At 57.3% G+C, this 26,022-nt stretch overlaps 1 protein-coding gene across 1 annotated transcript; it reads right to left on the bottom strand.

Annotated features, from left to right (window-relative positions):
- Positions 1–591: 591 nt before the first annotated feature.
- Positions 592–26,022, bottom strand: TTC38 (tetratricopeptide repeat domain 38). The gene is made up of 14 exons (XM_036866799.1): positions 25,954–26,022; positions 24,854–24,931; positions 22,039–22,120; positions 20,513–20,684; positions 19,463–19,636; positions 18,107–18,182; positions 14,530–14,649; positions 11,647–11,706; positions 10,760–10,798; positions 8,675–8,756; positions 6,725–6,890; positions 5,408–5,567; positions 5,111–5,184; positions 592–2,924 (listed from the first exon to the last, which is right to left on the bottom strand). Exons 1-14 carry the CDS (start codon positions 25,984–25,986, stop codon positions 2,831–2,833), a joined length of 1,410 nt encoding a protein of 469 aa, XP_036722694.1. The 5' UTR covers positions 25,987–26,022; the 3' UTR covers positions 592–2,830.

Here is a 26,022-nt window from a genome sequence, read left to right as displayed (position 1 = left end):
TCGCGTGGTGTCTCCGCAGGCTCTGCATCAGAACAGCTACACGTTGCAAGGGACATGGTTCTGATCCCAGCTCTTCATCCCTAAGTAAAAATCAAATTCCTATCGTAGGGTGTTGACTTGACGACCAAACAAAATAGGTGCATCTACCTGCTTTGTAAAGCATTACGGGTCAGTTCTTAATAGCGTAAGAAGACCCGTCCCTGCCCCGAGGAGCGCCCGGGTGACTCTGGGTGACCAGGCATACTAGTCTATGCCCCTGGACCAGGAGAACCTGCCTAGGGCCTGAGCACAGCCTGCCCTCTGCAACCCCTTTAGGCTTAGTCCTGGCATCCCTGACACCTCGTTTTTATCTGGGGGCTCCCTCTGCAGCCTTCAGCCTCGCCCTTTGCCTCCCCCTCCACTGCATTCTGATGTGCTAGTCTCCCCCCTCTCCTCTGTCCATGGCTCCTTTCTGAGCTCCATCATCTCAGGATCCTGCTTAAGTGGAGAAGAAAGATGGGGCCAGACAGACCCAGGTGCAAATCCCAGCTGCAGGTATTGGTCAAGAGCCTTTGCGTTGCAAGTTACAGAAAACCAGCTTCAAGGTGGCTTCAGAAAAAGAATTTATTAGCTTGAGGAACAGGGAAGTCCAGGAATGGCCCTGGCTGCTGGCCTGGAAGGAGAGAGGGGCTTGAAGGAGGGTCCTGGGTCGGATTGTCCCCCCAGCGGCCTCTCTGGGTCCCGCTCAGCTTCCAGCAGGCTGCCTTTGTTGGGCCCACTGGCCCGGGAGCTCCACGCTTCCCTCTGCCTGCCAGGGCCTCCTGAAGACAGCGGCCAGGTTAGTGTGGCCTGTGCTCAATCCATGGTCCCAAGGCCCGGGTTTGCCTGACCCACGACTACAGGGCCACTGCGGCAGGAGCCCAGAGGGTCCTAGATGCAAGGGCTGTTGGCCCAGGTGTCAGATCCCCACAGCCCTGTGGGTGTCTGCTAGGGGCGAGGGTCCCCAAACACCCACTCCTGATGCTCTTCCCCCTGTATCATGTCAGCACGTACTACGTGCTCAGTAAACACACCAATTGTTAACAAGTTGTTGCTGCTAAATCTTCATCCATCTCTTCTCTTGGCCTCCTCCTCTCTTCTATCAATGGCCTACCTACCCACTATAGATTCGTTTCTTCCTTTCCCCAGTAGATTCTGATTCATTTTTTAATGCACTCATTCAAGGGATCATTCACCAGTCATGGGTTCACTGACAGGTAGTCAGTGCAGGCTCTGTGCTGGGTGATGTGGGGACACAGATGCTGTCTCTGATCTGAGGAGGTCACAGCTGGGGAGAAAGGTGCAATAGCAAGGGCTGTGGGGCACCAGCCTGCAGTGGGAGAGCAGAGGCCTTCCTGGAGGAGGGACCAGGGTTCCTGCTTCCCTGGCCAAGTTGTGTCTTGCTTGGAACCAGGAGCGGGGAGGGCAGACGGGGCGTGGGCAGGCTCTGTCAGGGGAACTGGCAGGAGGGGACAGCTCAGGATGGGAAGGCAGGCTCTCCCTTGGGTTGTGTCCCTAGCTCCTGGGGATTAACAGCCCCTCTCTTGAAATCCCATTGTAATTACTCTGTTCTTGGCTCACTGCCCAGCCCCACACCCAAGTTCAAGGAGAGGCCTGTCTCCCCAGGACCCAGCCCAGGCCTAACAAATAGAAGATGCCCATCCAGCAACAGTTAGTCAAAGGAACCGATTAACTAATTTATTTTAATCCCAGGAATTTGTCTAGTCGATTTGCAGGTGTCTGCTGCCTCCCAGGAGACCTGCCCCCCTGAGTCTCTAGCTAATTTCAATTCGCACTGAAGGAACCTGAGAAACATCTATGGGCTGGGATCGCCCCTCACAGCACGGCCGAGTCAGCACGTTCTCCTGAGACCCGCAGCGTGCTGGCGGGGGTGGTGGCCGTCAGGGCCAGGTTACTGATGGGGAAGGAGACCGAGGCAGCATTTATAAAACTGGCTCAGATCTTGTTCAAGCCACGTCACAATGCTTTGGTTTTTGCCACAGCAAGGCAACCTCTGAGCTCAATCCTCACACCCCAGAAAGCACACCACCAGCTCAGTGAGTGTGCATTCCTATGATTAAAAGCATGGCTGACAAAGGAAACCAGGTACCTGAGGCCCCTTTACGAAGTGCAGCTTAGAATAAAGAGAAAACAAGCCCAAACCAGTGCCACCAAAGCCCAGGGAGAAGCTTGAGGACATCTCTGCAGAGACAGCAGAAGGGCCGAGGCCCCAGGCAGCAAGGTGGGGGTCCCTCTCCCAGGAAGCACAGGGGCCTGGGGTGAATGTCAGTAAGGCCTCCGCTAACTGTGACCCTGGGCAAGTCACTCCCCCGCATTGGTACCCTCACCCAAAAGGTCGGACAACAGAACCTGCCTGGAATACGGGGAGGAAGACAGAATGAAGGGGTTTATCCCAGGGGTAGCCTAGGCTGGGGGGGAGGGGTGCCCCCCAGGGGCTGCGTAGGAGACTCCCCTCCCCCAGCTGAGCCCAGCACCAACCCTTCCGACCCTTGACCGACCAGAAGGTATAAGGGTTCCCTGGGAAAATGCAATTTGCAAGGCAAGTGGAACAGCGGTCCCACCTCGGCTCTAACTGCTTAAAACTGCACCCTGGCCCTTAACGAGGATTAGAAGATGCAGAATCACGTTGAAAATTGATTTCTGTCCCCTCTTCCTGTAATGCTGCTGGTTACAGGGCTTCGCGCTTCACAGGCCTAATCAACAGGCTCCGGCTACTTGTAACCCTGCGAAGCCAGTGTGGCAGCTGGTCTGATGGCCGGGGAGGCTCCTTGGGGCAGGCGGCCAGGCCGGCTCACTGCAGGAGGTGGACGGCGGCCGCCCTGCGGATAAGCCTCGCAGTCAGTGGGGAGTTGGGCTTCAAGGCGTCTCGCTCCATCAGAAGGCTCCTGGGGAAACAGAGACAGGCTCTGTGCTGGAACCTCCTAGAATGTGGGGGGCGGATGGTCCCTCCACCCCAAGGCAGGACACAGGCAGCACGGGCTGGGGCCGAAGTGGCAGCACGGGCTGGGGCCGAAGTGGCAGCACGGGCTGGGGCCCAAGTGGTGGAGGGAGGGGACGGCATCACGGCAGAGGGTACTAGAGGGACAAAGGCCCAGAGGCAGGACGCCAGGGGTGGGGACCAGAGGGAAGGTGGGCGGAGATGTGAGGATGAGAAAGCGTGGACTCCAGAGCCCCGCGTGCTCGCACTGGCCCAGGACGGCCGGTGTTCAAAGAGCATCCTGACAATGCTCCCAGCGATGCCCGAGTGCAGAAAATTTCAGGGTGAGCACATCCCCGTGGCCTCGTCTGCCCCAGGAACTTGGGGCCCATCCTCCCGCCATACAGAATGCTGGGACCAGAGGGTAGAGCACGACTGTGGGGATGGGGGGGAGAGCCACGCCTGAGAATGTTCCAGGAAAGCAAGTGGCAGAAGAGATGCTGTGGGAAAAATCGAACTTTCAACAAAGAGAGAATCATTTAAGGCAAAGACCCCAAACAATTGACAACAGCGATTATGTGCGCTGAGGGTGCGGTTAAGGGGCCGGGGCCTGGCACTTGGGGCAGGGACACCATGGCAGGGGGCCGAGGGTTTCCACCTTGGACGGGAGGGGAGCTGAGCCATGTGAGGACGGCAGGAGGGCACCAGGAAGGGGCGTGCCTGTCACCCCGACAGCAGCAGGCTCCCCTAGCACTCCCAGGGGCAGACCCCCTACTGTGCCCCCCGCCCCCCAGCGTGGACCTCGTCACCCCGCCCGTGTGCTGGCCCCAGCTTCCCCGCTCAAGCCCGCACCCTCCTCTCTGTCCAAAGGGCCCCACCCTCCCTGCCCAGCTGCCACCAGAGGTGCCACACCAGGCCTGGAGCTCCCCAAGCGGCTCCACCGCTAGAGAAATGCGTGTGGCTTTGCACGTGGCCACGGAGGGGGACAGCGAGGGGCATGTGTCCAGGGCGCTCCAGGGTTTGACCATTTCCAGCATGTCCATCCAGGCTCAGGTGTGACACAGCGTCCACGCCTGTTTCACCAGCACCTGCACTGCTTGCTTTGGAACGGTCGTCGGGGCAGCCGGGCCTTGCCCACCGTGGGCCGCCCGTGCCTGTGCTTGGACGCTGGCGCTTTCCACCTGACCTCTAACCTTGAGCGCCCAGCAAGGCCCTCCTGGGCCCCACGGTGCTTCGCTGGGCCTCACGACACCCCTTCTGCCCACCCGGCACCCCTTGGCTCCCCTCTTTCCCCTTGGCGTTCCAGGAGGGCCTAAGGTACGGGGGGGGTCACATCTCCCCCCAGGAGCATAGGGGCTGGTGCAGGTCGAGGTGAGTGGGGTGTGGGACAGCGAAGGCTGCCGGTGATGGCTGGCTTCACAGGTAGAGGTTTCTTCTTGGGGTGCCCCTCCCCTGACACCCCCAATCCTCCAGCCACACCCCTCCTCCTAACCAGATCACCCCTGGCCTGGTTAAACTCGCTTGGTTTCAGGCCTCCCAGAGAATGTCACCTCCACCAGGCACCCTCCCTCCCTGACTCCCGCCCACTCATCACAGCGTCTTGGGCAATACGCCCGCCCTCGTGGCAGTTGTACACATATTTGTGGGATTGGTTGCCTTGTGTCAGTTCCCACAGGAGAGGTAAGCTCCACACAGCCTGGGCCTGGGTCTCCTGCCCACCACTCCCCACCCCGCCGGCACCCAGCACAGGTAGGAGAATGTGAGCTGAGGCCCAAAGGATGGGTAGGCGTCGGCAGGTGCGAGAGAAGAAAGGATGTCCCAGGCAGAGGGTGTGGCACGTGCAAAGGCCCAGGGGCCTGAAAGAGTAACTGTAGCTCACTGTGGCCAGAAATGAGGACTGGGCTGGGAGGGCAGGAGGGTGGGCCTGGGGGTGGGGGTGGTCAGATCCTTTGGTCAAGTTGAAGACTCACACAGGGGGAGAAACAGGCACCCCCGCAGCCTTGCATCTCTGCCTCAGAGGTGGGCACCACCTCGGGCCAAGGGAGGTGGGAGCCTCTGGGCACCTGGAAGCCTGTGGGGAGACCCCCCGAGTGAGAGGGGGCTGTGCTCAGGGTCCTTCCCAGCTGGGCTTTGGGACCAGAACGGGGAACTCACCGGGCCACGTTCTTGTGGATGCCGGACGAGCAGTTTAAGGCCGCGTGAATCAGTAACTGGTTGAAGATATCTCTCTGAAAGGTCAAGTGGGCACGTGAGGCTCTGTGATGTGGGACGAGGGATGGGGACACCTGCCCCCTCCCCGCTGCAGGCTGGCCTGTTCTCAGGGACAAGCTTACTGGGGGATGTGAACGGCAAGGACTCTCCCACACCATGGGCGCCAACACCGTGGAGACAGAGGCTGTGGGGCACAGGGGCTCCCGGACTGGGGCCCTCACGCTGCAGCTGCTGGCTCACCTGGGCGTTGCTGCCTCCGATCTGGACAAGCCGGTAGCGGATGGGCTGGAGCAGTTCCACCACGCCGTTGGGGTTCCCGCTCTGGGCCTCCACCAGGGCCTGGCACAAGGGCAGCCCCACGTCGCGGGCCAGGAGGTGCTGGTAGTTCTCCCCCGGGGACCTGCCGGCCCGAGAGGGTGCCCTCAGCGTCCTGCAGGGCCTCGTGCTGCCCCCCCCCCTGCCACCGCCTGACTCAGGTGCCTGAGGAGGGGGCTGTCTTCTCCTCCGCCCGGCACCCCTGGCTCCGTGCCTGACACAGTAGGTGCTTTGATCAGGTGACCTGACAGAGGACAAGCCTCCAGGGAGGGGAGAGAACTGGGCTCTAAACTCAGTTCAACTGCGACGTGGCCTTGGGCAGATGCCCCACGCCTGGCCTCGGTTTGCTCATCTGTAAAGTGGGAGTAGCAGTGCCGCCCTCGCAGGGCAATGCAGGTAAAGGCTGGCACTGGAGTCGGTGCCGGCGCCTGGAGTGAACAGCTGTGGCAGGCTTTGTCTTCCCGTTGCCCTCAGGTGGCGGTTGATCTGGGTCGTGAGGGCTGGGGGCCTGAAGCTACGTCCCCAGCCAAAGTCCCCAGTTCATGCAGCTCAGCCCTGGGAGGAGGGGCAGGGCAAGCAGCCGTGGGTGGCCACCCTCCCCCAGGTGCCTGGGACAAACCACCAGGGTTCACGGGTCCCACAGCTCTAGCCCTACAGGCAGGAGACGAGGGCTGGCTGCCTCCTTGGTGGCCTGTGCTGTGCAGAGCCCGCTTCCCTGGACTCTCTCTGGCCCCCGCTGTGATTGGAACCGGCTCAGGAACTGTGCTGGGTGTGTGTCACCACGTCACTGCCCCTCACTCTCCTACCAGCCTGTCCCAGCAGATGAGGAAACAGGCTCACATCAGAGAGCTGAGGCCCTGTAAGCGGTGGGTCTCTCTGGTTCCAGGGCCTCACCACATCCCCTGTGCGTGACACTGACATTGAGGCCTAGGGGATGCAGAGGCTGCTCTGTGTCCTGGGGGATCCAACTATACCCTCGCAGGGCACACCCTGCAGGGACGCACACCTAGGCGGGGGGTGGGGAGAGGACACCTGGGGGCACACACTTGCAGGGGACGCACACCTATGGGGACAAACACCCAGGAGGTGCACACCTGCAAGCGGCCCTCCACGCGCGTCTGTGCGGCTGTGCCCACCAGTGGGGCCTCCAGCCCCGCAGGCGGGCAGGGGTGGCATGAGCAGCCCCCAGGGCCCCCTCAGCAGGGTGCGGGTCCCCCTGGTGGCCCCGGCCCCTCCACGTACTCGCTGGCATCCTGCAGGGTGGTCAGCAGCTCCTGCGTGGTCCGGGAGTCCCCAGCGCCCAGGGACGCCATCAGGAAGTGCACATCGTTGAAGAGCAGGATGTGGTCTCGGCTGTGCTTCTGGGTCACAGACAGGACATCTTGCCACCGCTCACCCACAGACACCCCTGGGGGCAGGGGAGGACACCCGCAGGCCTGGCATGAGCGCTGTGCGCACAGGCCTCTGGGACCCACGGGTGGCTCCAGGTGAGGAGGCCGGGTGATGCTGGCAGGCGGTGTCTGGCCTCGGGCTTAGGCTTTTGGGGCCGGTTTATATTAACTTCGTTTAATCATAAAAGCGGCAAACGGGTAAGGTAGAAAGCAAATTAAAACAAAAACAAAAAAAAAAAGCTATGGAAGGGTATTAAATGAAGTCTCTGGCCCCTTTGACAAACCCCAAACCACTTTAAAAATTCTTCCCCTGGTTCTCACTGGGCAGGCACCTGACACAGCACAGCACGGCGGAATTCATAAAAAGCATCCTTCCGCCTTTGGGTCTGGATTTCCAACTCGACAGCCCCTCCTCTGCTCCGCTCTCCACCACCACCTCCCTCCCCCTGTCCCTCTCCGCTCCTGCAAGTTACCCGATTTTTCCTACTGCTCCTAGCGGGCTCCTCCCGTGACCTTGTAGTTGCCCTTGACTTCCGATTCTCCGCCTGTCACTTGGACGCAGCTCTGAAGTTTCCACTCTGCATGTTGAGGGAGCAAGTGGCCTTCCTCCTCCCTCCACCGGCCCCGAGGCACCCACACCGTGCCTCCCAGCCTCCAGGCCGGGCCTGTCCCTTCCTGACCCCTCCTCAGGCAAATTCAGGGGGGCCCAGGCCGCGCCTCCACAGGCAAAGGGTCAACAGGACTCAACTGCCCCCAGGCCCCTCCCCTCTCCACCGAGTTCCGGATGGTTTTGGCTGGACAGAGACACAGGCCTCCACCAGCCTGGGTTCCGGTGTCCCGGCCTTATTACCTGGACGGCTGTGAGAGCCCCTCACTGTTCTCCCAGCTCCTCATGGATGCCCCGGCCTCCAGCCTGGCATCCCCTGGCTCAGCCCCCCTGCTGGACAGAGCCCGGCCAGCCCTGCCCCGCGGGCTCCCCGCAGACCAGATGAAAGCCGCACTCTTCACCCTCCCTCCCCAGCTCTCAGCCTCCTCTGCTCCCCTGAGCGCACGGACCCCACACTCCGTCACTCATCCCCGTACGGGCCACTGGCTTCTGTGTCTTGGGGGCTTCAGATAGGCTGCTTCCCACCTGTAACATCCTGTCCTGTCGCCACCTGGCAAAACCCTACGTTTCCTTCCATGGCTCACATTTCACCTCCTCTAGGAAGCCTTCCCAGAGCCCTCGGAAACAGCCAGTCCTGCCCGGGCCTCATCCCCACTGACCCAGGACCTACAGTGGGTACAGGTTTGGCTCTGCTGAGCCTGGGGGAGAGGGGAGAGCTATCTGGTACCCCAGTGGTTGGCCATAAGCCTTCCGTAGCCCTCAGGGCTATGGCCAACCCCATCCAGGCTCCCTGGAGAGCACTGCATGACACTGTTGGGAAAACCCTCCCTCTGAAATCCCAGGGAGTTGAGAAACTGAGGTGGTGCCCAAAGACAGGTGGCCAGGCGCCACCCGTGCCATGCAGGCAGGTAGGCTGTGGGAATGGCAGGTGCCAGCAGGATTCGGAGCCTGAGGCCTGCACACCGAGGAGCGGAGGGAACTGGGAGAAAGGGCAGCAGTGGCCTGGCCCACTGGCCTCAGGCCAGCCGGAAGGCAGCCGCAGAGCTGGTACCCGAAGCCGCGCCGTCCCAGGACCGGGAGCGGGCCCTGGAGAAACTCGCTAATGAGCTCCTGCCGGCCTGAGCCCAGGCCGTGGCACCGTCCCCTCGTCGGGTGGGAGGAGAAGAGCCAGAGGAGAAGGCCCAGACCGGGTACCTTCCATCTGCAGCCGGTAGAGCATGGAGCAGCTGTCCACCACGTCCAGCATTGCCCCGCTGACCCGCAGGCTGGGGAGGATCTGGAAGACAAGGGCAGGTAGGGGATGAGGACTGCAGGGACGGCCAGAGTCCACCCACCTGGGCTGCGTGTGGGGCCTGGGCAGAGCCAGCCCTCAGCCAACGGGAGCCACCACCAGTGTCCCCTCCACCCCAACGCTCAGGGCCATTGCCCTCTCCGAGGGCCTGGACCGCTCCAGGTGCCCCAGGGACACCGGACAGACTTGAGAAAGAGCCCACCGCACTGGCAGCTGGGGGAGCACCTGCCGGGCCCTGGCACCTGTCACCTCCTGCCCCCAGCCCTGGACTATAATGGCAGAGAATCATCGCGCCCGACCACGATTCCACATTCAGCTGGTCTACGTCTCACGGCACGCAGCTCTTGTCACCCTTCACTCTCTACTATGAAATCCCGACAACTCGAGAGGATGATTTATAGGAAACTTTACTGAGTGTTTTTCTCTGGGGTTTAGATCCTCAAATTACAAGCATTTTTGTGACCCCAGGCTCTGCTATTAAGCCCATGGTGGGGTCCCCAGCAGTGCAAGTTAGGCTTTTTTTTCCCTCTTAAACATACCTAGAGGGTGGAGGGAGGGGGAATAGGGAGTTAGTGTTTAGTAGGCCAGGAGTTTCAGTTTGGAAAGATGAAAAAGTTCCAGAAATGGATGGTGGTGATGGCTGCACAACCATGTGAATATACTTAATGCTACAGAACTGTACACTAAAAAATGGTTAAAACGGTAAAATATGGCATGTATATTTTAATACAGAAAAAAAATTCCTGGGGGCCTTCCCTGGTGGCTCAGTGGTTAAGAATCCGCCTGCCAATGCAGGGGACATGGGTTCGATCCCTGGACCGGGAAGATCCCACATGCCGCGGAGCAACTAAGCCCCTGTGCCACAACTACTGAGCCTGCGCTCTAGAGCCCACGAGCCACAACTACTGAGCCCACGTGGTGCAACTACTGAAGCCCACGTGCCTAGAGCCCGTGCTCCACAACAAGAGAAGCCACTGCAATGAGAAGCCCGCGCACCGCAATGAAGAGTAGCCCCCACTTGCTGCAACTAGAGAAAGCCTGCACACAACAACGAAGACCCAATGCAGCCAAATATAAATAAATAAATAAAAATTAAAAAAAATAATAAAGTCTGTAATAAAAAAAACAATTCCTGGGAGTTCCTGATGGTCTAGTGGTCTAGGGTTCGGCGCTTTCACTGCCATGGCCTGGGTTCAATCTCTGGTTGGGGAACCAAGGCGCTGCAAGCGGCGTGGCGCAGCCAAAAAAAAAAAAACCAGAAAACAAAATCCTATGGGCAGATCAATGTTTTTACCAAAGAAAAGCAATCTAAAATAACTGGAGGGGGACTTCCCTGGTGGCGCAGTGGTTAAGAATCCGCCTGCCAATGCAGGGGACACGGGTTCGAGCCCTGATCTGGGAAGATCCCACATGCTGCGGAGCAACCAAGCCCATGTGCCACAACTACTAGGCCTGAGCTCTAGAGCCCGCAGGCCACAACTACTGAGCCTGTGAGCCACAACTACTGAAGCCCGAGAGCCTAGAGCCCATACTCTGCAACAAAGAGAAGCCACCACAATGAGAAGCCCGCGCACCGCAACGAAGAGTAGCCCCCACTCTTGCAACTAGAGAAAGCCCGCGTGCAGCAACGAAGACCCAACGCAGCCATAAATAAATAAATAAATAAATTTCTGTTAAAAAAGAACATACAAATACATTTAAAAATAAAATAAAATAAAGTAAAATGACTGGAGGGAAGCCTGAGATTCCAGAGATGACCAAATGAGATGTGCAATCTACCAACGCCCACGGGCAAACAGAGTCAAATTCCATTCTGGGTTTCGACACCACTCTGCGAGAGAATCAATGCCGTGAGGTCTTACACAAGAGCTGTGTTCTTGCTCCACCTGTGGGTCTGGCTGGGGTAATACTGATTGGCTCAAAGATCTGTTAGAGACTGAAGGGTAAATCGCTGCAATAAACCGAATCGGGTGCAAGCGTGGACTTACGTGGTCATCATAAATGGTCAATGCGGCCTCGTATTCGCCCTGGAAAAATGAAGTTCCGGGATTAACACGTGCAGGAGGTGAAATGTGATGCTGAGACATGAATTGCAAATGGCCTTGACAAAGCCCCCGCCCCACAGCCGGGGTGGGTCTCAGGATGGGAGGAGAGGAACCCACCTCTGCCCCAGCCCTTCGCTCCCCCGTGTAGAAGACACAGCAGCAGCTGCTGCTGCTAAGGGAGCCCTTTCTGCGAAAGCATTATTCTTCCTATGAAGCGCTTGTCAAACGGCTGCCAGCTTTTTCATGTATTTCTCTAGGATTGTTTTTCCCTTTATTTTCCTTACTGCCCATTCAGTTGGGTTCACTGCTTTCTTGGAGACACTGTATCACTGCATTCTGCCTGTCATTACAGGGTCCTCATCTTCCAAGCATTTCTCTTTGGACATTTAGGGAGCTTCTAGATTTTCTCTGCGATAAACTGTAAGACAAACCCTTATAAATGGGAGCCAGTGGTGGAATCACTGGGGTCAAGGGCGTCCCCACACCCTCACTGCCACTGGGGCAAAGCATTCGGAGGGTCCCATGGTTCATTCAGCTACAACCGTGAGGTGGGAGCCTAGCAGCCCACTACAGCGGCAGGCGCTCGGGCTACCCTGTCTCCACGAATGGCACACAATACACATGATTTCTGAGTCCAGACAGTCCAAAATACCTAAAGTAGTTTAAGCCTGAAAAGCTATTTGAAAACATGAGTGCTCTTATTGCATCAGGACACCATTGAAATGTGCAATCACGCCGTACTGCTCCACAGGATACAAAGTATAGCAAAAGGTAGAAAAATATATCCTTCCTTGGACATCTTTATAGGATAAGACAGCCGGTCATCTTACCTTTTCAATCAGATATAAAGCCCAGTGCCAATAATTATGACAAGCAAGCATATCAGAGTCCTGGGGAAAGAACGAGAGAATGAGAGAAAAATCTGACAGCCTGTCGCGGGGAGGGGGGAAGCAGCTGTTGTTTTGTGCCAGTGCAGAGCGCCACAGCTCTGAATGCAGGAAACACTTCCCAGGCACCTGCCCCGGCCGGCCTGTGCTGGCGAGTCCACGCCCCATCTTCTCCTTTGGCTCTGAGCCTCGGCGAGTGGCGTGCCTGAATTTTCTGAGGATGCTGAGACTGCGGCAGGCTGGCATCTTAGCCCCAGAGCGAGAAGGGAGGAGAACCAAAGCCGCACCTTCCTTAGGTGTGGAGTGGAGAAAATGAATAAGTCTATCCGAACGGCTGCAGAGGCCCACTGCGTCCAAACAGTGCGATGCATCCAGTAAAACCCTACAGATCAGTGAGCCCAGGGCCAAACTCCCCGCAGGTCCTGGCAGAGCCCACAGAATAAGGGGAATGGGGTGACATCTAGATGGCTGCAGCTGGTACGCTTTTGGCCCTACCATGAACACTAGCCTACAGGGCTGCGGCTGACACTTCCTTCTCTGCCTGGATACCACCTCCCATCTCCTGGAGAGGAACTGACGATGCCTCCTCCACGGCCCACGTCTACCTGGCACCTGTATTTGAGGATGCCAACCCACCCAACTCCCCTCTCCCTTACAGGCCACTGTAGGCCTTGGTGCTTTTGCTTAAGCTGATCCTACATCTCCCTGTCCTTTGCCTAGCAAACACCTACTCACCCTGCAATACTCAGCTCATACATTGCCTCCTCCAGGAAGCCTTCCCTGACTGCTTCCCCCTCAAGCCCAGTTGGGTGGGATGCCTCCTCTGGGTTTCCACATCCCCAAGAATGCCCCTGGCATGGTGTGGTCATGCGCTGCTGGGGAACTGCTTGCTCCACTTGACGGGCCTTTTGAAGACAGAGAGGTCTCAGTGGGACTCTCAGTGGGGTCCCCAGGGAGGGGCACAGCCTGGCGCAGTGACTGGAGACTGGACTGAGCCACAGCCAACTGCCTGGGGCAGGTGCTGGAGGAGGAGGAAAGGGAGCCCCAGGCCACATCGTCCACCCCAGGGCTGTGCAGCCAGGCCAGAGGCTGCCAGGAGCCATTGCAGGGACGTGTGCAGGCATCGGGGGACGAGCGCCTCTTGGAGATGGCCCCAGTCACCTCGGGCTGCCTGTTACAGTCGGACTAACACTGATGGGGACTCCTTCGGGGCAAGGGCTTCACAGTTGTTGCAACAGCAGGTTTTCAGGTAAGGAAACTGAGGCTCAGAGGGATCACGTTCTTGTCCTGGGGTAGAGCCAGGCCTCAAGCACCCAGGCCCAGGAAAATCGGAGTCTGGGGGCAGGAAGTAAATGGAATACAAACGATCTGGCCCTGGCCAGGCCTCCGCGGCCTCCCTCTCAGAGGACACGGCAACTCTGGCGCTCCCTCCACCCAGAGTCACTACCTGTCGGGGGAGCCCGAGGACAAGGGTCCGACCCACACTGTACCCCCACCCCCACCCAGGGCCTAGCTCGTGCCCAGCGTTTGGGGATCCTTAAAAAGATCTGGGTGTGGGGCTTCCCTGGTGGCACAGTGGTTGAGAATCCGCCTGCCAATGCAGGGGATGTGGTTTCCATCCCTGGTCTGGGAAGATCCCACATGCCGCGGAGCAACTAAGTCCGTGCGCCACAACTACTGAGCCTGCGCTCTAGAGCCCGTGAGCCACAACTACTGAGCTCATGCGCCACAACTGCCGAAGCCCGCACGCCTGGAGCCTGTGCTCCGCAACAAGAGAAGCCACCGCAGTGAGAAGCCCGCGCACCGCAACGAAGAGTGGCCCCTGCTCGCCGCAACTAAGGAAAGCCCGCGCGCAGCAACAAGACCCAACGCAGCGAAGAAAAAGAAAAAAGATCTGAGTGTGAACCTAATGAGATTATAGTTCTCAAAGGTTATCTTACACCTGTTCGCCTGCTCTACTTAATACCCCTCTGGGAGAAGCCGGGAATCTGCCTTCTTGTAAATTACTTCTTGCTGGCCTGTCCTAGGCCAGGGAGCGGCTGGGAGGAGCTGAGGTGACCATGCCAGTCCCCTGCTCCCCGCCTGGCTCCTGGTCTCTCCGTGGTTCGCTCGATCACTGAGCACCTGCTGCTCGGTGCCAGGCCCTGGCAGAGACTCACTGTCTTGGCCGGCGGTGCCCTGGGAAGCCCACCACGGCACAGAGAAGGGCAGAGCAGCAGACCGCACCTGGCCAGGTAGCCAGGCTGTACGCCAGAGACAAACTCAAGGACGACAGGCGCGTGCAGAGAGAGGGCCACAGCAGCTGGGCGCAGGCGGGCGCCGGGAGTGGGAGCAGGGAGGCCCCTGGGCGTTAAGGCCCCAGGAGAGGGTCTGGAAGGGCTTGAGGGGTCTGGATGGTACCCACCAGGGCCCTGACCCCCACACACCAGCCCCACCGACGGTGGCTGGGCCGTCATCCCTCCCATCAACCCCCGGCTGCACCACGTGCTCCCGGAGGATGCTCTGGGGTTCTGGGGTCTGTGTCGAGTCTGCTGGCCAGTGAGCTCACAGTTCTCACCCCTGCTGGGCTCTTGTTTCCCCTTTCTCATCCATTCCTTCTACAACCTCAGGCCACAACCAATTCTAGAAACACCTTCAAAACATCAGCAGATGTTGGGAAGCCGTGGGGTTCCCAGGGGATTCGGTGGCTTGACAGAAATGCCTCCAAGTGGAAGATGAGTTTTCCCCAGAACTAAGCCACGCCTTGTAACTCCATCCGTTAATCCCTGGCTTAACTTGGGGGAACAAACAGAATTTTCCAGGCAGGTGGACGGACGAGAATCATACCTTCCAGTGGGTTTCTGAGCGCTGCATGAACTCCAATCCATCCTGGACCTCTGCTTTCATCTCATGAATATGGGCGATGGTGTGCACCGACCACGCGTCCGTCGGGTTAACAGATAAAGCCTACGTGGTGGGGGTGTGGGGGTCGGGTGGGGGACAAGTCGAGATAACATGGGTGAGTCAGGCTGCCCGGTGACAAGGTGTCCCCAAGCCGTGCAGGGGCACGAGGGGCCTGAGCAAGCAAGGGGACTGGGCTCCGCCTCAAAATAACGACCCCAAAGACCAGCCCGTTGACCAAACACCAGATGCTGCCAGAGAGGGTATCACTCCCCATTTCACAGGTGAGGAAACTAAGGCTCAGAGAGACTAAGTGACTTGCCCGGGCCCACACAGTTGAGTGGCACTGGGGTCTCTCCAAAGCAGGGGCTCATCCAACCCCCTGGCCCCCAGCCTCCTGCATATAGCTGAGTCACTGCCCAGTTTCCCCTGTGGTGAGAAGTAAGGCTGCCTCCCTCTCGCGACTGCCGTGGAGGCCAGTGGACAGAGTGTGTGTGCTCCAGGGGCTCTCGGCTGCCCCTCCCGACTAGCACACATGCAAGGACCACACACATGCAAGGACCACGTGTGTAGCTTTCCAGGCTCGTTCTGGTATCACTGCTAGTAACAACAAGAGCCGCTCCGATGACCGGTGGACTTGACGGTGACGACATGGCAGGCGGGACATGAGGTCCGACTCCCGCCTCACGGCGGGCAGTTTAGCTCATGGCTACTGAGCGCCTACCGATCCTGGCACAGAGCAGTGAGCCGAGGCTCACCATGGGCCTGTGGACCATCCACATGAGCCCAGGTCCTCCACACCTGATCACGGGGTCCCCCCAGCCCTGCCACCTCAGGCGCCCACGCCTTCCGCAGAAGCGGAATTGGGAAGGCCCAGCACCTTCAGCCCTGGCCTGGCACCTGCTGCGGGGTCTATGCTGGCAGGTGGTCCCCAGCGAGCCCCACCTCCCTGCTGCAGCCCTGACCTGCATGGGCCCAACCAGTCCGCGTGGGGACACAGAGAAAGGCCACGTCTGTAGGGAACGATGCGCAGCCCGGGGCAGAGCCCTGCAGGACCAGGACCCTTCAGGAGACCCCAGGGGCGCAGCTGAGCAGGCTGAAGGGACCTGCTAAGCGTGCTGTGGAAGGTAGAGGCTCAGGGCGGCAGGGCTGCTCTCATCCCCCTGCTGGGATTAAGCTCCCCCCCCCCGCTGAGGGGTTCCTGACGGGCTCCCTCCCCAGGTCCCCTGGGACAGAGTCTACAAGGCCAGAGCGATCCGGCCCTGCCTGCCCCCGGACTTTGCTCCCAGCACCCGGCCTGCCCACCTCCGCCCCAAGTCTCAGTCTATCAGGTGCTCCGTGCCCCTGAACCCTGGCTGCCGCTCTCCTTCCCCGACAGCTGCCCTTCGCTCTTCCTGCCCTGGGCGTTCAGCCTGCAGACAAGGCCCACGTGTCACCACCGTGAGGCCTCTCCAGACTCCAGTGGAGCCTGGGCAGCCCACCCTCGCTCTCCTAGAAGCCTGGCCTTGCCCACGAACTGTCTGTGGTGGGCTGGTGCTGGGGTCAGAGCGTGGGCGCCCGAAGGAGAAGGGGCGTGAAGGGAGCAGAGGGGGGCACCCCATGCCACGGCTTCCTGCTCCTGGCGGGTGTGAACCTGCACCTTTTGGTCACTCTCTGACTTCTTGAACCATCCTGCCAGCCCTCAGGTGCCCACACAGACGGCACCCAATGGGAGAGACCAGCTGCCAAGGTCTCCAGGGGAACCTTCCTACAGCTGACCCCCTGGATGACGGCGCCTGGTCACCCAGGCCATGGAGCCAAGACTGCCGTGAAGCTCCCTGTGCCCCCCGACGGCCTGACTCAGGGCTAAAGCACAGACCCCATCATCCTACTGTCAAATCTGGGCTCTATTCTATAAATAGAGTGGTTGTCACAGGCCCTGTGGGCCCCCGGAGGGTGCCGGCTGTCTCCCAGGGAGGGATGCTGGGAGCCAACTAGGGCAAAGACTGGGGGGAGAGCCCTGGCTGGGTGCTGGGGAGCAGCTCTGTCCAGGCAGCATGAAGGACTGTGCTCAGGTGGCCTGGGGGGCCGTGGCTCTGCCTTCTGTGAGCTGTGTGGCCATGGCCTTGGCCTCTCTGGGCCTGGTCGCCCTCCTCTGGGCAATGAAGAGTTCGATGCCCCGCTGCAGAGGATCGAGCCGACAGAAGCGGCGTGTACACTGAGTGCCAGCCCTGAGCCAGGCACGGGAGTGGTTGTCACCCCCTTGTGCGTGGCGGCCCCTCCCTGGGACTCAGTTTCCACTCCCGCGAGAGGAGGAGCTGGAGAGGGACTCTGAGAGCCAGAGGTGCTGAGGCTCCCGGGCCTGCAAGCGAGGGACATCCACGGTGCATCCACGGTACCAGGCAGCCCATCTCCGCCAGCACGGAAGGAGGGGCCTGGGCCGGCAGGAAGCGCTTAGCATCCCACCCTGTTCTGCACCCTTGGCCGCTGCTGCCTCCGGATGGGGGCAGTGCTGAAGAGAAGGGCTGGCCAGCAGGACCCCAACGCCAGGTCAGGGCCCACTAGAAGCAGTCTGATGAAATAAAATTTCTACCTTAAGGCAGGACAAGAAAAATTAAACATAAAGTTCTCTCTCTGGGCTTGTTTGGGCCTCCTCCCTCCCTCCCTAACGTGCAGTGTGCACGTGTGTTACACATCCACCAGCGCTCCTCAAAGATGAGAGTACCTGCTGGACTGTAAAGACCGATTCTCCCCTTTTTTCTGATGCTGGCAAAGTAAGTTCTTAAAAGAACGCTTCTTCCCCCGCTCTCTAGGGGGTCATGGTGACTCATTGCTTGCTTCTTCTGTGCTTATCCGGACTATGTATCCTTGGTGACCTCTACGTAAAATATCAGGATGTCACTTTGATGTACGATCCTTTGTCTCCAAAAGGTAGATGGCTGAATGACTGTACCTTTGAGTTCTAACAGGCTGAACAGTTCTCAGAACTTTCTGAGAATCTGCTTCCTGGGTTACAATCCTCAGTTTGGCTCGAATAAAATTCCCTTTTTTTTTTTTCTTAACTTATTGTTCATTGAATTTTCGGCAACAAGTCTCACTCATCACTCATCTGTCAGCTCCCGGAGGCTTGGTGAAGTCAGTGACACTTAGAAACGTGAGGTCCCAGGTGGAAGAAGTAACACTGATACTTGCTTCCCCACCTACAAAGTCTGGGTCCAGCAGCGCAAACTGTGGGCCCTGGAGACACGGAGCTGGGGGCGTGCAGAGCTGCCACTCCGTGTGACCCTGAGCAAGAGGGGTGGACGGAACCCTCCCTGGGCCTCATTCGCCTCCCTGGCCTGGGTGGGGAGTTTGCTGAGCAAGGCGGCTCTGCAAACCCAGGGTGGGGAAAAGGTGACGGGAGGGAGCTGCCCTCTCTGTTAACATGAGCCCTCCAGGTGGGAAACGAGGTCCGGAGGGGGGTGGGTGCAGCGTGCCTGGCGTGCTCTCCTCCACCTGACCCCACTCCACGAGGGCTCAGGCATCTCAGGAAGGGCCCACTTACCTCTTTGGCGAGCTTTTCCGCCCGATCGTAGAAGTTGGTTTCCATCAGTCCGAAAGAATAGATGCCTTTCACGTAGCTGAAAACAGAAGAAAATTATTTTTTAAAAAAGTGCACTAGAACCGTTCAACCCTCAACATGACCCGTGTCGGTCGAACGGTGTCTCCCTCAAAATGGTACGTTTAAACATATGCCCTAACTTGGAATTAGAGTCTTTGCAGATCATCATCAAGCTCAAGTTAAGATGAGGTCATCCTGGATTAGGGTGGGCCCTACATCCAATGACTGATGTCCTTATAAGAGAAAGGAGAAGGAGGAAGGTTTGGACACAGACACACATGGACACACACACAAAGGACAGACAGTCATGTGGAGACGAAGGCAGAGACTGGAGTGATTTCAGACTTGCCAGTCCCCACAGTCACAGGAGCCAATTCCTTAAAACAAATACCTTCCCCCCACCACCCCACCCCCGCTCCATATATATATGTAAATAGTATAGATATAGATACAGATATACACATCCTATTGGTTCTGTTCTCTGGAGAACCCTGACTAATACAGCTCTTCAATCTATTAGTCCACTTGACCTTCACAACAATCCTATGACTAAAATGCAAAGGAGGTGATCATGTGTGGTGGTCCCTAGGGCTGTTCATGGTTATTCCAGGCCTCCCTCTCCTCCAAGCCCAAAGTAGAGCTGCATTTCCTGGCCCCCTGTGATTGGGTGACTGGATTTGACCAGTGACTCGGGAGCTGCAGGGCATCCCCTTCACTCTGAGCACTAATGCCATTGTGAGTCCCCCAGGAGAGCTCTTTTCCCTCTTAGCAGCAGGTGTATCCCGAGAGCAGTTACTTCAGCTGGGATCCTGGAGGGCAACAGTGGCAGGGGTGTGGAGCCTCAGCTCTCCTATGATGGACAGTGACAAACTAACCTTTGTTGTAATAAGCTTCGGAGAAAAAGATCTAGAGGATGTTTGTCACTGCGGCAAAAATTATCTTGTGCTGACTGATACATAATAGTACTACCTCATTCCCAGGATGGGATAAAGATCAAATGAAGACGTGAAGCCTTTCACTTTTTTTTTTTTTTTTTTTGGCCGAGCTTTGCGGCTTGCAGGATCTTAGTTCCCCGACCAGGAGTCAAACCCGCACCCCCTGCAATGGAAGCGTGAAGTTCCAATCACTGGATCATCAGGATCCAGTGGATCATCACCCCACCTTTTCACTATAAAAAACTAGGAAATAACAACAGTAGTCTCACTAGTTTTAGGGCAGGGCCAGGAGAGTTGCCATGTTTTTAGGGCAGAGGAGAGAGACTAAGAAACAGAAACGATGTGATTTCCAGCTGGCACCTACCTGCTAAGGGGGATGTCGGGTGTCCAGAAGGGATAAATTCGAGCCACAGAATCTCGCATCTGTTCCTGGTAGCCCAGGTAAAAATAGGCATCGTGGGAAAATTTCAGGGCCAACATGTCTGTTGGGTAGTCCTGGAGAATCTGTTCCCACAGCTCACAGGCTTTTGGAAGGTTCCTGGAAGCCAAGAGAAGTTTCTCAGCAACACTGAACACACTTCACACACGAGGAGTGGAAAAGGCTTAATTTCCTGCCAGTGTCACAGCCTGCACTGAACTGGTTAAAAGATACACGTAAGTTTCTACGTTAGGTTGTGGCTCAGAAAATTGAAAAGCTTCAGTGGGAAGTTTTACTCTCTAATTCAAGAAAAAAAAAAAAAAAAAACTAGTTTAACAAGTTACCAAAGACAATTTCACCTGAGACCGTGAACCAGCTGCAGGAAGCCTGAGAGGTGGAATTCCACCCCTGTGCTGACATCCGCACCCACTTGCCAGGAAGACCAGGACAGAACTCTGTCACTGCTTCAGAACGCCCGTAGCATCAGCTCAGGTCACCCAGCTCTGCGGGCATCTCTCCTGCCCAAGCAGACACAGGGGCTGTCCTGGGGGCAGGCGTCAGGGTCAGGACTCCCACACACAGGGGGACGGACAGCCGTGGGAACAGGGGCAGGGGAGACCGGAAGACTATAAGCAGATGCTCACAGGTGTGTAAGGACCAGGAGCATGAGGGCGAGGGTTTGCTCCTTTCTGCTGTCTCTTATCTGTTTCTGTACTGTGGTCCTACTAGTTTTGTAATGAAAATAATAACCAATTTATTTAACAAAACACAACAAGTTGCTTTGAATGCTAACCTGGGAGTCCTAACCAACCACGTCCTCATTCAGCAGTCAGCTGAGGACAGAGCAGCAGGCAGGATGCGATTCTCAGTCAGGCGGGCACGGAAGTCAGGGTGAGAATCCCCCCAAGGCCCCCTCCGCACGGCGCGGGGGGCAGCCCGTGGCATCGCCCAGTGTGGCCTCGGAGCGCCAGCCCCTGGCCCAGGGAGGCCCCTCACCCCTTGGCAAAGGTCTCTGCTGCAGACACGTGCAGCCGTTCCCGCTGCGTCAGGGGCTGAGCTTTGGAAATCTCCACCATCGTCTTCACGGCCAGGTCCAGCTCTTTGTCCAGCCTCACGGAGCTTCCGGTGCCAATCAGAATGAGGCCATTAGCGATGGCGTGGCCCAGGGCTGGCAAAAGGTGGGAAAATAGCTGGTGATTCAGACAGTCCCACCCAGCCCAGCCCAGCCCCGCATGTGAAATAAACACCCAACGTCCCAGGAGGGGCAAGCCAGGCGGCCGGTAGGGTGTGTCCCCACCGACAGTCCAGAACTCAGCTCCTCACCGGGCACGTGGAGGGCACTCTGGGGAGTGCCAACGTGTGGAGCACCTGCGCCCCCCTCACCAGGTGAACTGGTTAGGGGTTGCCTATGGGCTCCTCTGGAGCCCCACCTGCTTCCCTCTCAGCCGCTACTGTCACTACCACCAGCATAGGGCCTCCCAAGGGCCACCCGGTAGATGCTGTCGGGGGGCTGGTCCCCAGAGGACGGAAACCATGATCCTGTCTTGGCTGCTCTCATTCGCTGAGAGCTCGGGGGCCGCGGAAGGTGGGGGTGTGCCTTGTGGCCCTTGTAGCAGCCTTGCTGGCAGGTGTGCTGGCCCCCAGGTCCTACCTGGGCTTCCCAGCCTCCACCTTGACAGAGGAAGGGTATCCGCTGGCGTTTGGAACTCAGTCCTTGGCCCAGGCTTAGGACCTAGGGCCCAACCACAGTGACAGGACCACCCATGTGGCCCCTGCTTCTGACCTGGGGCCAGGGTCTGCTCGGAGAACCTGAGCCCATGCCTGGACACTGGCTCCCGTGACAGCTCCCTTCATCCCCTATTCTGCGCCCCTTGCCCTCAGTGGGACCTAGCCACAGTGGGGGTCCCTGCTGCCCTCCCATCCTCAGCCTTTCTGCCCAGCCCAGAACCTCACCCACACTGGGCCACCCTCCTGGGGTTCCAGAATGCACTGGGCTGACCCCGCCCGCGTGCCTGCCACGCACATGGCTTGCCTGTGATGGCAGCCTCTGTCACCAGGTCGGCCCTCCCCATCACAGCTGCTGTGGAGTTGGCCTCACTAGTGCCCAGAGAGGCTGCAGTGGCCACTTCTTGTGTCCCGAGGGGTCCAGGCTTTGGACTGAGACAGCCTTGTCTGATCCCAGTGCCCCAACTACCAGCTGGGTGGCTTTGGGTATATTTCTTACTCTCTACTCTCTCTGAATCTCAGTTTCCTCATATGAGAAATGGGATCAGTGTCTTCCCTGCAGAAGTGACGTACAGTTAAGGAGAACGTTAGAAAGACACCTTCTATAGAACCTGGCATCTTTATGGGAGTAGCTGTTATTCCAAGCACAGTGGTGGCTGTCACCTTCCCTCCCTCCTAACCTGGTCACTTCCACCAGCCCTGCCCTCCCCAACCCAGCTGAGTCCTGCAGTCAGGGAAGCAGTGAGGGGCTGGACTCGTGAAACGGGGTTCCTCAACCCAGGGAAAGCATCACTCACCGAAGGTCGGATCTGCTGCTTTGAGCTTTGACAGGCAGCCCTCAATGCCACCAAGACTCTGGTCATTGGTCCATTTTACGTACTGAAATTTAAAAGGTGAAACAAAGCTGTCCCCAGGGAGTTTTTAGTTCATGTAAATGAAGGCTTGTTTCTAAACCTTGATTTTTTTTTTTTTTCTTTCTAGAACACTGGTATTTTCTGGACCTTAGCTCAAAGAAAACATAACTGGGTTGATTTCATATGAAGAGACTGAATACACGGAACTCAAGGCACATTTTCTAGGGTTGGTGAGGCCACCATTTCCAAAAAAGAAACATCTAAAGGAAGGTTCTTCCTGACAGGTGACCTGCCCACAGTGTCGGCCTCGTCAGCCCCAAGAGGGACCTTGACATTGGGTACCAAAATAGGAACCTTGCTACTTCCTATTCATTCCTTTAAAAAAGAATCACAGTAAACATTCATTATAGAAAGGAAGAGGCATGAAAGCCAAAAGATCAAAAATATCCTTAATCTCATCTCATTATCATTTTTGACAATTTGGTGTATTTGTTTCTAGTCTTTTTTTTTTAATGCCTAATTTTTTTAAAATAAATTTATTTATTTTATTTATTTTTGGCTGCGTTGGGTCTTCGTTGCTGCGTGTGGGCTTTCTCTAGTTGTGGCGAGCAGGGGCTACTCTTCTTTGCGGTGCATGAGCTTCTCATTGCGGTGGCTTCTCTTGTTGTGGAGCACGGGCTCTAGGCACATGGGCTTCAGTAGTTGTGGCATGCGGGCTCAGTAGTTGTGGCGCACGGGCTTAGTTGCTCCGTGGCATGTGGGATCTTCCTGGACCAGGGATCAAACCCGTGTCCCCTGCATTGGCAGGCAGATTCTCAACCACTGTGCCACCAGGGAAGCCCCTAATTTTTTTTTTTAATATTTATTTATTTTTTGTCTGTGTCGGGTCTTAGTTGTGGCATGTGGGATATTTCCTTGTGGCAGGTGGGCTTCTCTCTTGTTGTGGCGCATGGGCTTAGTTGCCCCATGGCACGTGGCATCTTAGTTCCCCGACCAGGGATTGAACGAGCGTCTCCTGCATTGCAAGACGGATTCTTAATCACTGGACTACCAGGGAAGTCCCAATGCCTTTTTTTTTTTTTTTTTTAAGATTTAATTATTACTTTTTATTTATTTATTTTTGGCTGCGTCGGGTCTTAGTTGTGGCACACGGGATCTTCGTTGGGGCGCACAGGCTTCTCTCTACTTGTGGCGCGCAGCCTCCAGGGGGCGTGGGCTCTGTAGTCTGCGGCATGCAGGCTCTAGTTGAGGCGCGCGAGCTCAGTAGTTGTGGCGCGTGGGCTTTGTTGCCCTGCGGCATGTGGGATCTTAGTTCCCCAACCAGGGATCGAACCCGTGTCCCCTGCATTGGAAGGAGGATTCTTTACCACTGGACCACCAGGGAAGTCCCAGCAAACACATTTTAAATGAAAAATACCTGACCCAGGTCTTAATTTTTAAAAATCCTAAAACCACAATAATGCATTAGATTTTAGAATGTGCCCTATCGGTTGTCCAACTTACATCTACACAGAATTAGCACATGTATTTTAACAAGACACAAGGGAGTTGGCACAGAGACGCAGACGCACAGCAGGGGCGGGGGTAGAGGTGGGGTGGCTGCCGCTGCACTGGGGAACTTTCCCTGTAACAAACTGGGCTCTGCAGAGGCCAAAAGTCGCGGGAAGGGGACAAATAGACAAAGAGCTCAAACGCACACAGTGGAGGCCCTTGGCAAGCCGACGGCATTTCACCAGTTGTTTCTTGTATGGCCCTTATGTTTCTAGAGGTTTCCTTGGCCCTTATGCTGCATGGACAGAATCAGTAGGTAGCGATTTCACCGCCCTTGAAAGAGCTCAGCTCTAGTTTTCCATCAGTGTGTCTAGACCTAGGTGCATCCTGCTGCTATAACTCACTGCAAGAGTCAGCTCAGCTCTCTGGACCTCAGTTTCCCCACCTGTCAAGTCTTACCTCTGAGACTCCCCTAGTTCTAAGACTATAGGCTCCTTCACTGGTGTTAGAAATGACTGGTAATACGGTGGAAGGTCTTAGAACAGCCATAGGTGGGAGCGGTATATTCACAGATTAGCCCCAGGAGAGGGGCCCCATGCCTTAAATGGAGGAGCCCCACACCAAACCCTCAGCACCCTCACAGGCCAACGCCTGCCACCTGGGGGACCTCTCAGCCATGCCCTGGGCAGGGAGAACTGTTCCCACGCCCTGGGGGTACAGGTACATGGATTCTGTTGCAGTCGATTTCTCAAGTCTGCATGCAGTTTAAAAAGCATCCATCACTTTCTGAGACATTGACTGTGGGGCTCTGGAGCAGCCTGAGCCATTGGTCCTGTGCAAGGATGTTTCAAAGCATTATGAAGAACGTTCAGGTCCCCGGAAAGCCCTAATATACTCAAGTTTACCAGGAGATTTGGGCAGGAATGGGGTTAACGGGCTGCATTGCTTATAAAATCAGGATAAAGATGTAAAGTTTTGAAAGCTTCGAGTCCCGTGCCTGCTCACGGTCACCGCTGACAAGCTTTACCTGGAGAGCACATCAGCTGGCAGGCAGTTTGGCTGTAAACTTAAGCAAGCTGTGTTAGCTGGGCGCTAGAGCACCACTGTGCACGCGTGGAAGTACCATTTACTTGTGGCACGAATAAATGCAGCTGTAAGATGCACCAAGAAAAATTTTTTTTAATGAAAATAAAAACCATTCACCCATTTAAGAACCTTACCCCTGGACCGTTACAGAAGGGGCCACCACTTCTCTCCACGGGCATACCTGGGTCAGGGTGGCATCAAACAGCCTGCAGGCCTCGTTGCTTGGGGTTGAGAGAGGGAGCCCGGCATCCTTCCAAGCCTGCACACAGCAAGAAGGGGTCTTATTCCATGTAGCCCTCCAAACAAACACGCACGAACCCCAACCCCCAAGCACCGAAGATGCTAATGCCTAGCATCCTGTAGGTATGGGCTTCCATAAGACCCATCCTTGTGGGGCAGGCACAGACTCCCAGATTTCATAGATGGTGCGGTGTAGAGAGAGCTGAGCCCTGGGTGGGACAGATCCTGATGCAAATCCCAGGGCCCTCTAAGTAGCTGAGTGCCCTCAGGCAAGGTCCTCCCTCTGACCCCTGTCTGGCCCCTCTGTGAAATGGGGCTCTGGAGGACACGTGGGGTGACTGTAAAGTGTCTGCCAGGGAGCAGACGCTCAGTAAGGGGTTGTCCCTGCTCAGGCCGCAGGGAGGTCTGCCAGGGCAGAAGAAGGGCTAGCGCTGGAGGGCAAAACCAGGAGGGTGGTCCTGCCACCTGGCCGGCAAGGTACCAACCACCGAAACAATTCCTCTCATCTCCTCACTCTACCAGGTAGTTCAGACCTTCAGGAAACATCTCCAACTAACTGAACTGTTCACTGTAATCGCTGTCGCGGTGTCTTGCCAGGGGCGCACAGACAGGCGACTCCCCAGTATGGAGAAATGACCTTTACTCCGGCCAGCCCAGCGGGCGGCTCCTCGGAATGGCTGTGCGCAGGTTCCCTCGCTCCTCTGAACGCCCCTCCCTCAAGTGCAAAATGGGCCCAGGCTCCCTGCCCCGGCGGGTCCCGTGGGAGACCCTCACTAACGCCCAGCGTCCCCGCTGTGTCGTGCCGGGGTTCAGGGTCTAAGCTTTTTAGGAGGACCTGGGGTCTCCGCGGGGCGGGGCCCCGCGCCGCAGATTTTCCCGGGGCGGGGGTCACAGTAGGGTCCTCTGGTCCCTTCCGTGCGCCCAGGACGCGCGCCCGTCTCTCGGGGGCCGTGTCTCCGCCGGACCCCTGGCAGGGCTGATCCCGCCACCCCCGGGGTCGTGGGGCCGCGGGGGACCCGGGCGGGGGCGGCCTCCGCATACCTGGCAGTCGCGCAGGGGTGCGGCCGCCGCCATGGTGCTGGGTCGGTGTCGGGGGCGCGGGCTGCGCGC

The sequence above is a fragment of the Balaenoptera musculus genome, chromosome 10, assembly GCF_009873245.2.
Source record: "Balaenoptera musculus isolate JJ_BM4_2016_0621 chromosome 10, mBalMus1.pri.v3, whole genome shotgun sequence".
Classification (NCBI taxonomy): Eukaryota; Metazoa; Chordata; class Mammalia; order Artiodactyla; family Balaenopteridae; genus Balaenoptera; species Balaenoptera musculus.
The sequence above is the reverse complement of the archived record's forward strand: the minus strand, read 5'-3'. Positions and strand labels throughout refer to the sequence as shown.

Excerpts from the sequence above, each read along its gene's own strand:
- TTC38 (XM_036866799.1), bottom strand. The coding sequence starts at position 25,986 with ATGGCGGCGGCCGCACCCCTGCGCGACTGCCAG. Across the intron at positions 20,685-22,038 it reads AGCAGCAGATCCGACCTTCG|CCCTGGGCCACGCCATCGCT; the intron begins GTGAGTGATGCT and ends ACCTTTTGCCAG. Across the intron at positions 11,707-14,529 it reads GCTCAGAAACCCACTGGAAG|GACTCTGATATGCTTGCTTG; the intron begins GTATGATTCTCG and ends TTCTTTCCCCAG.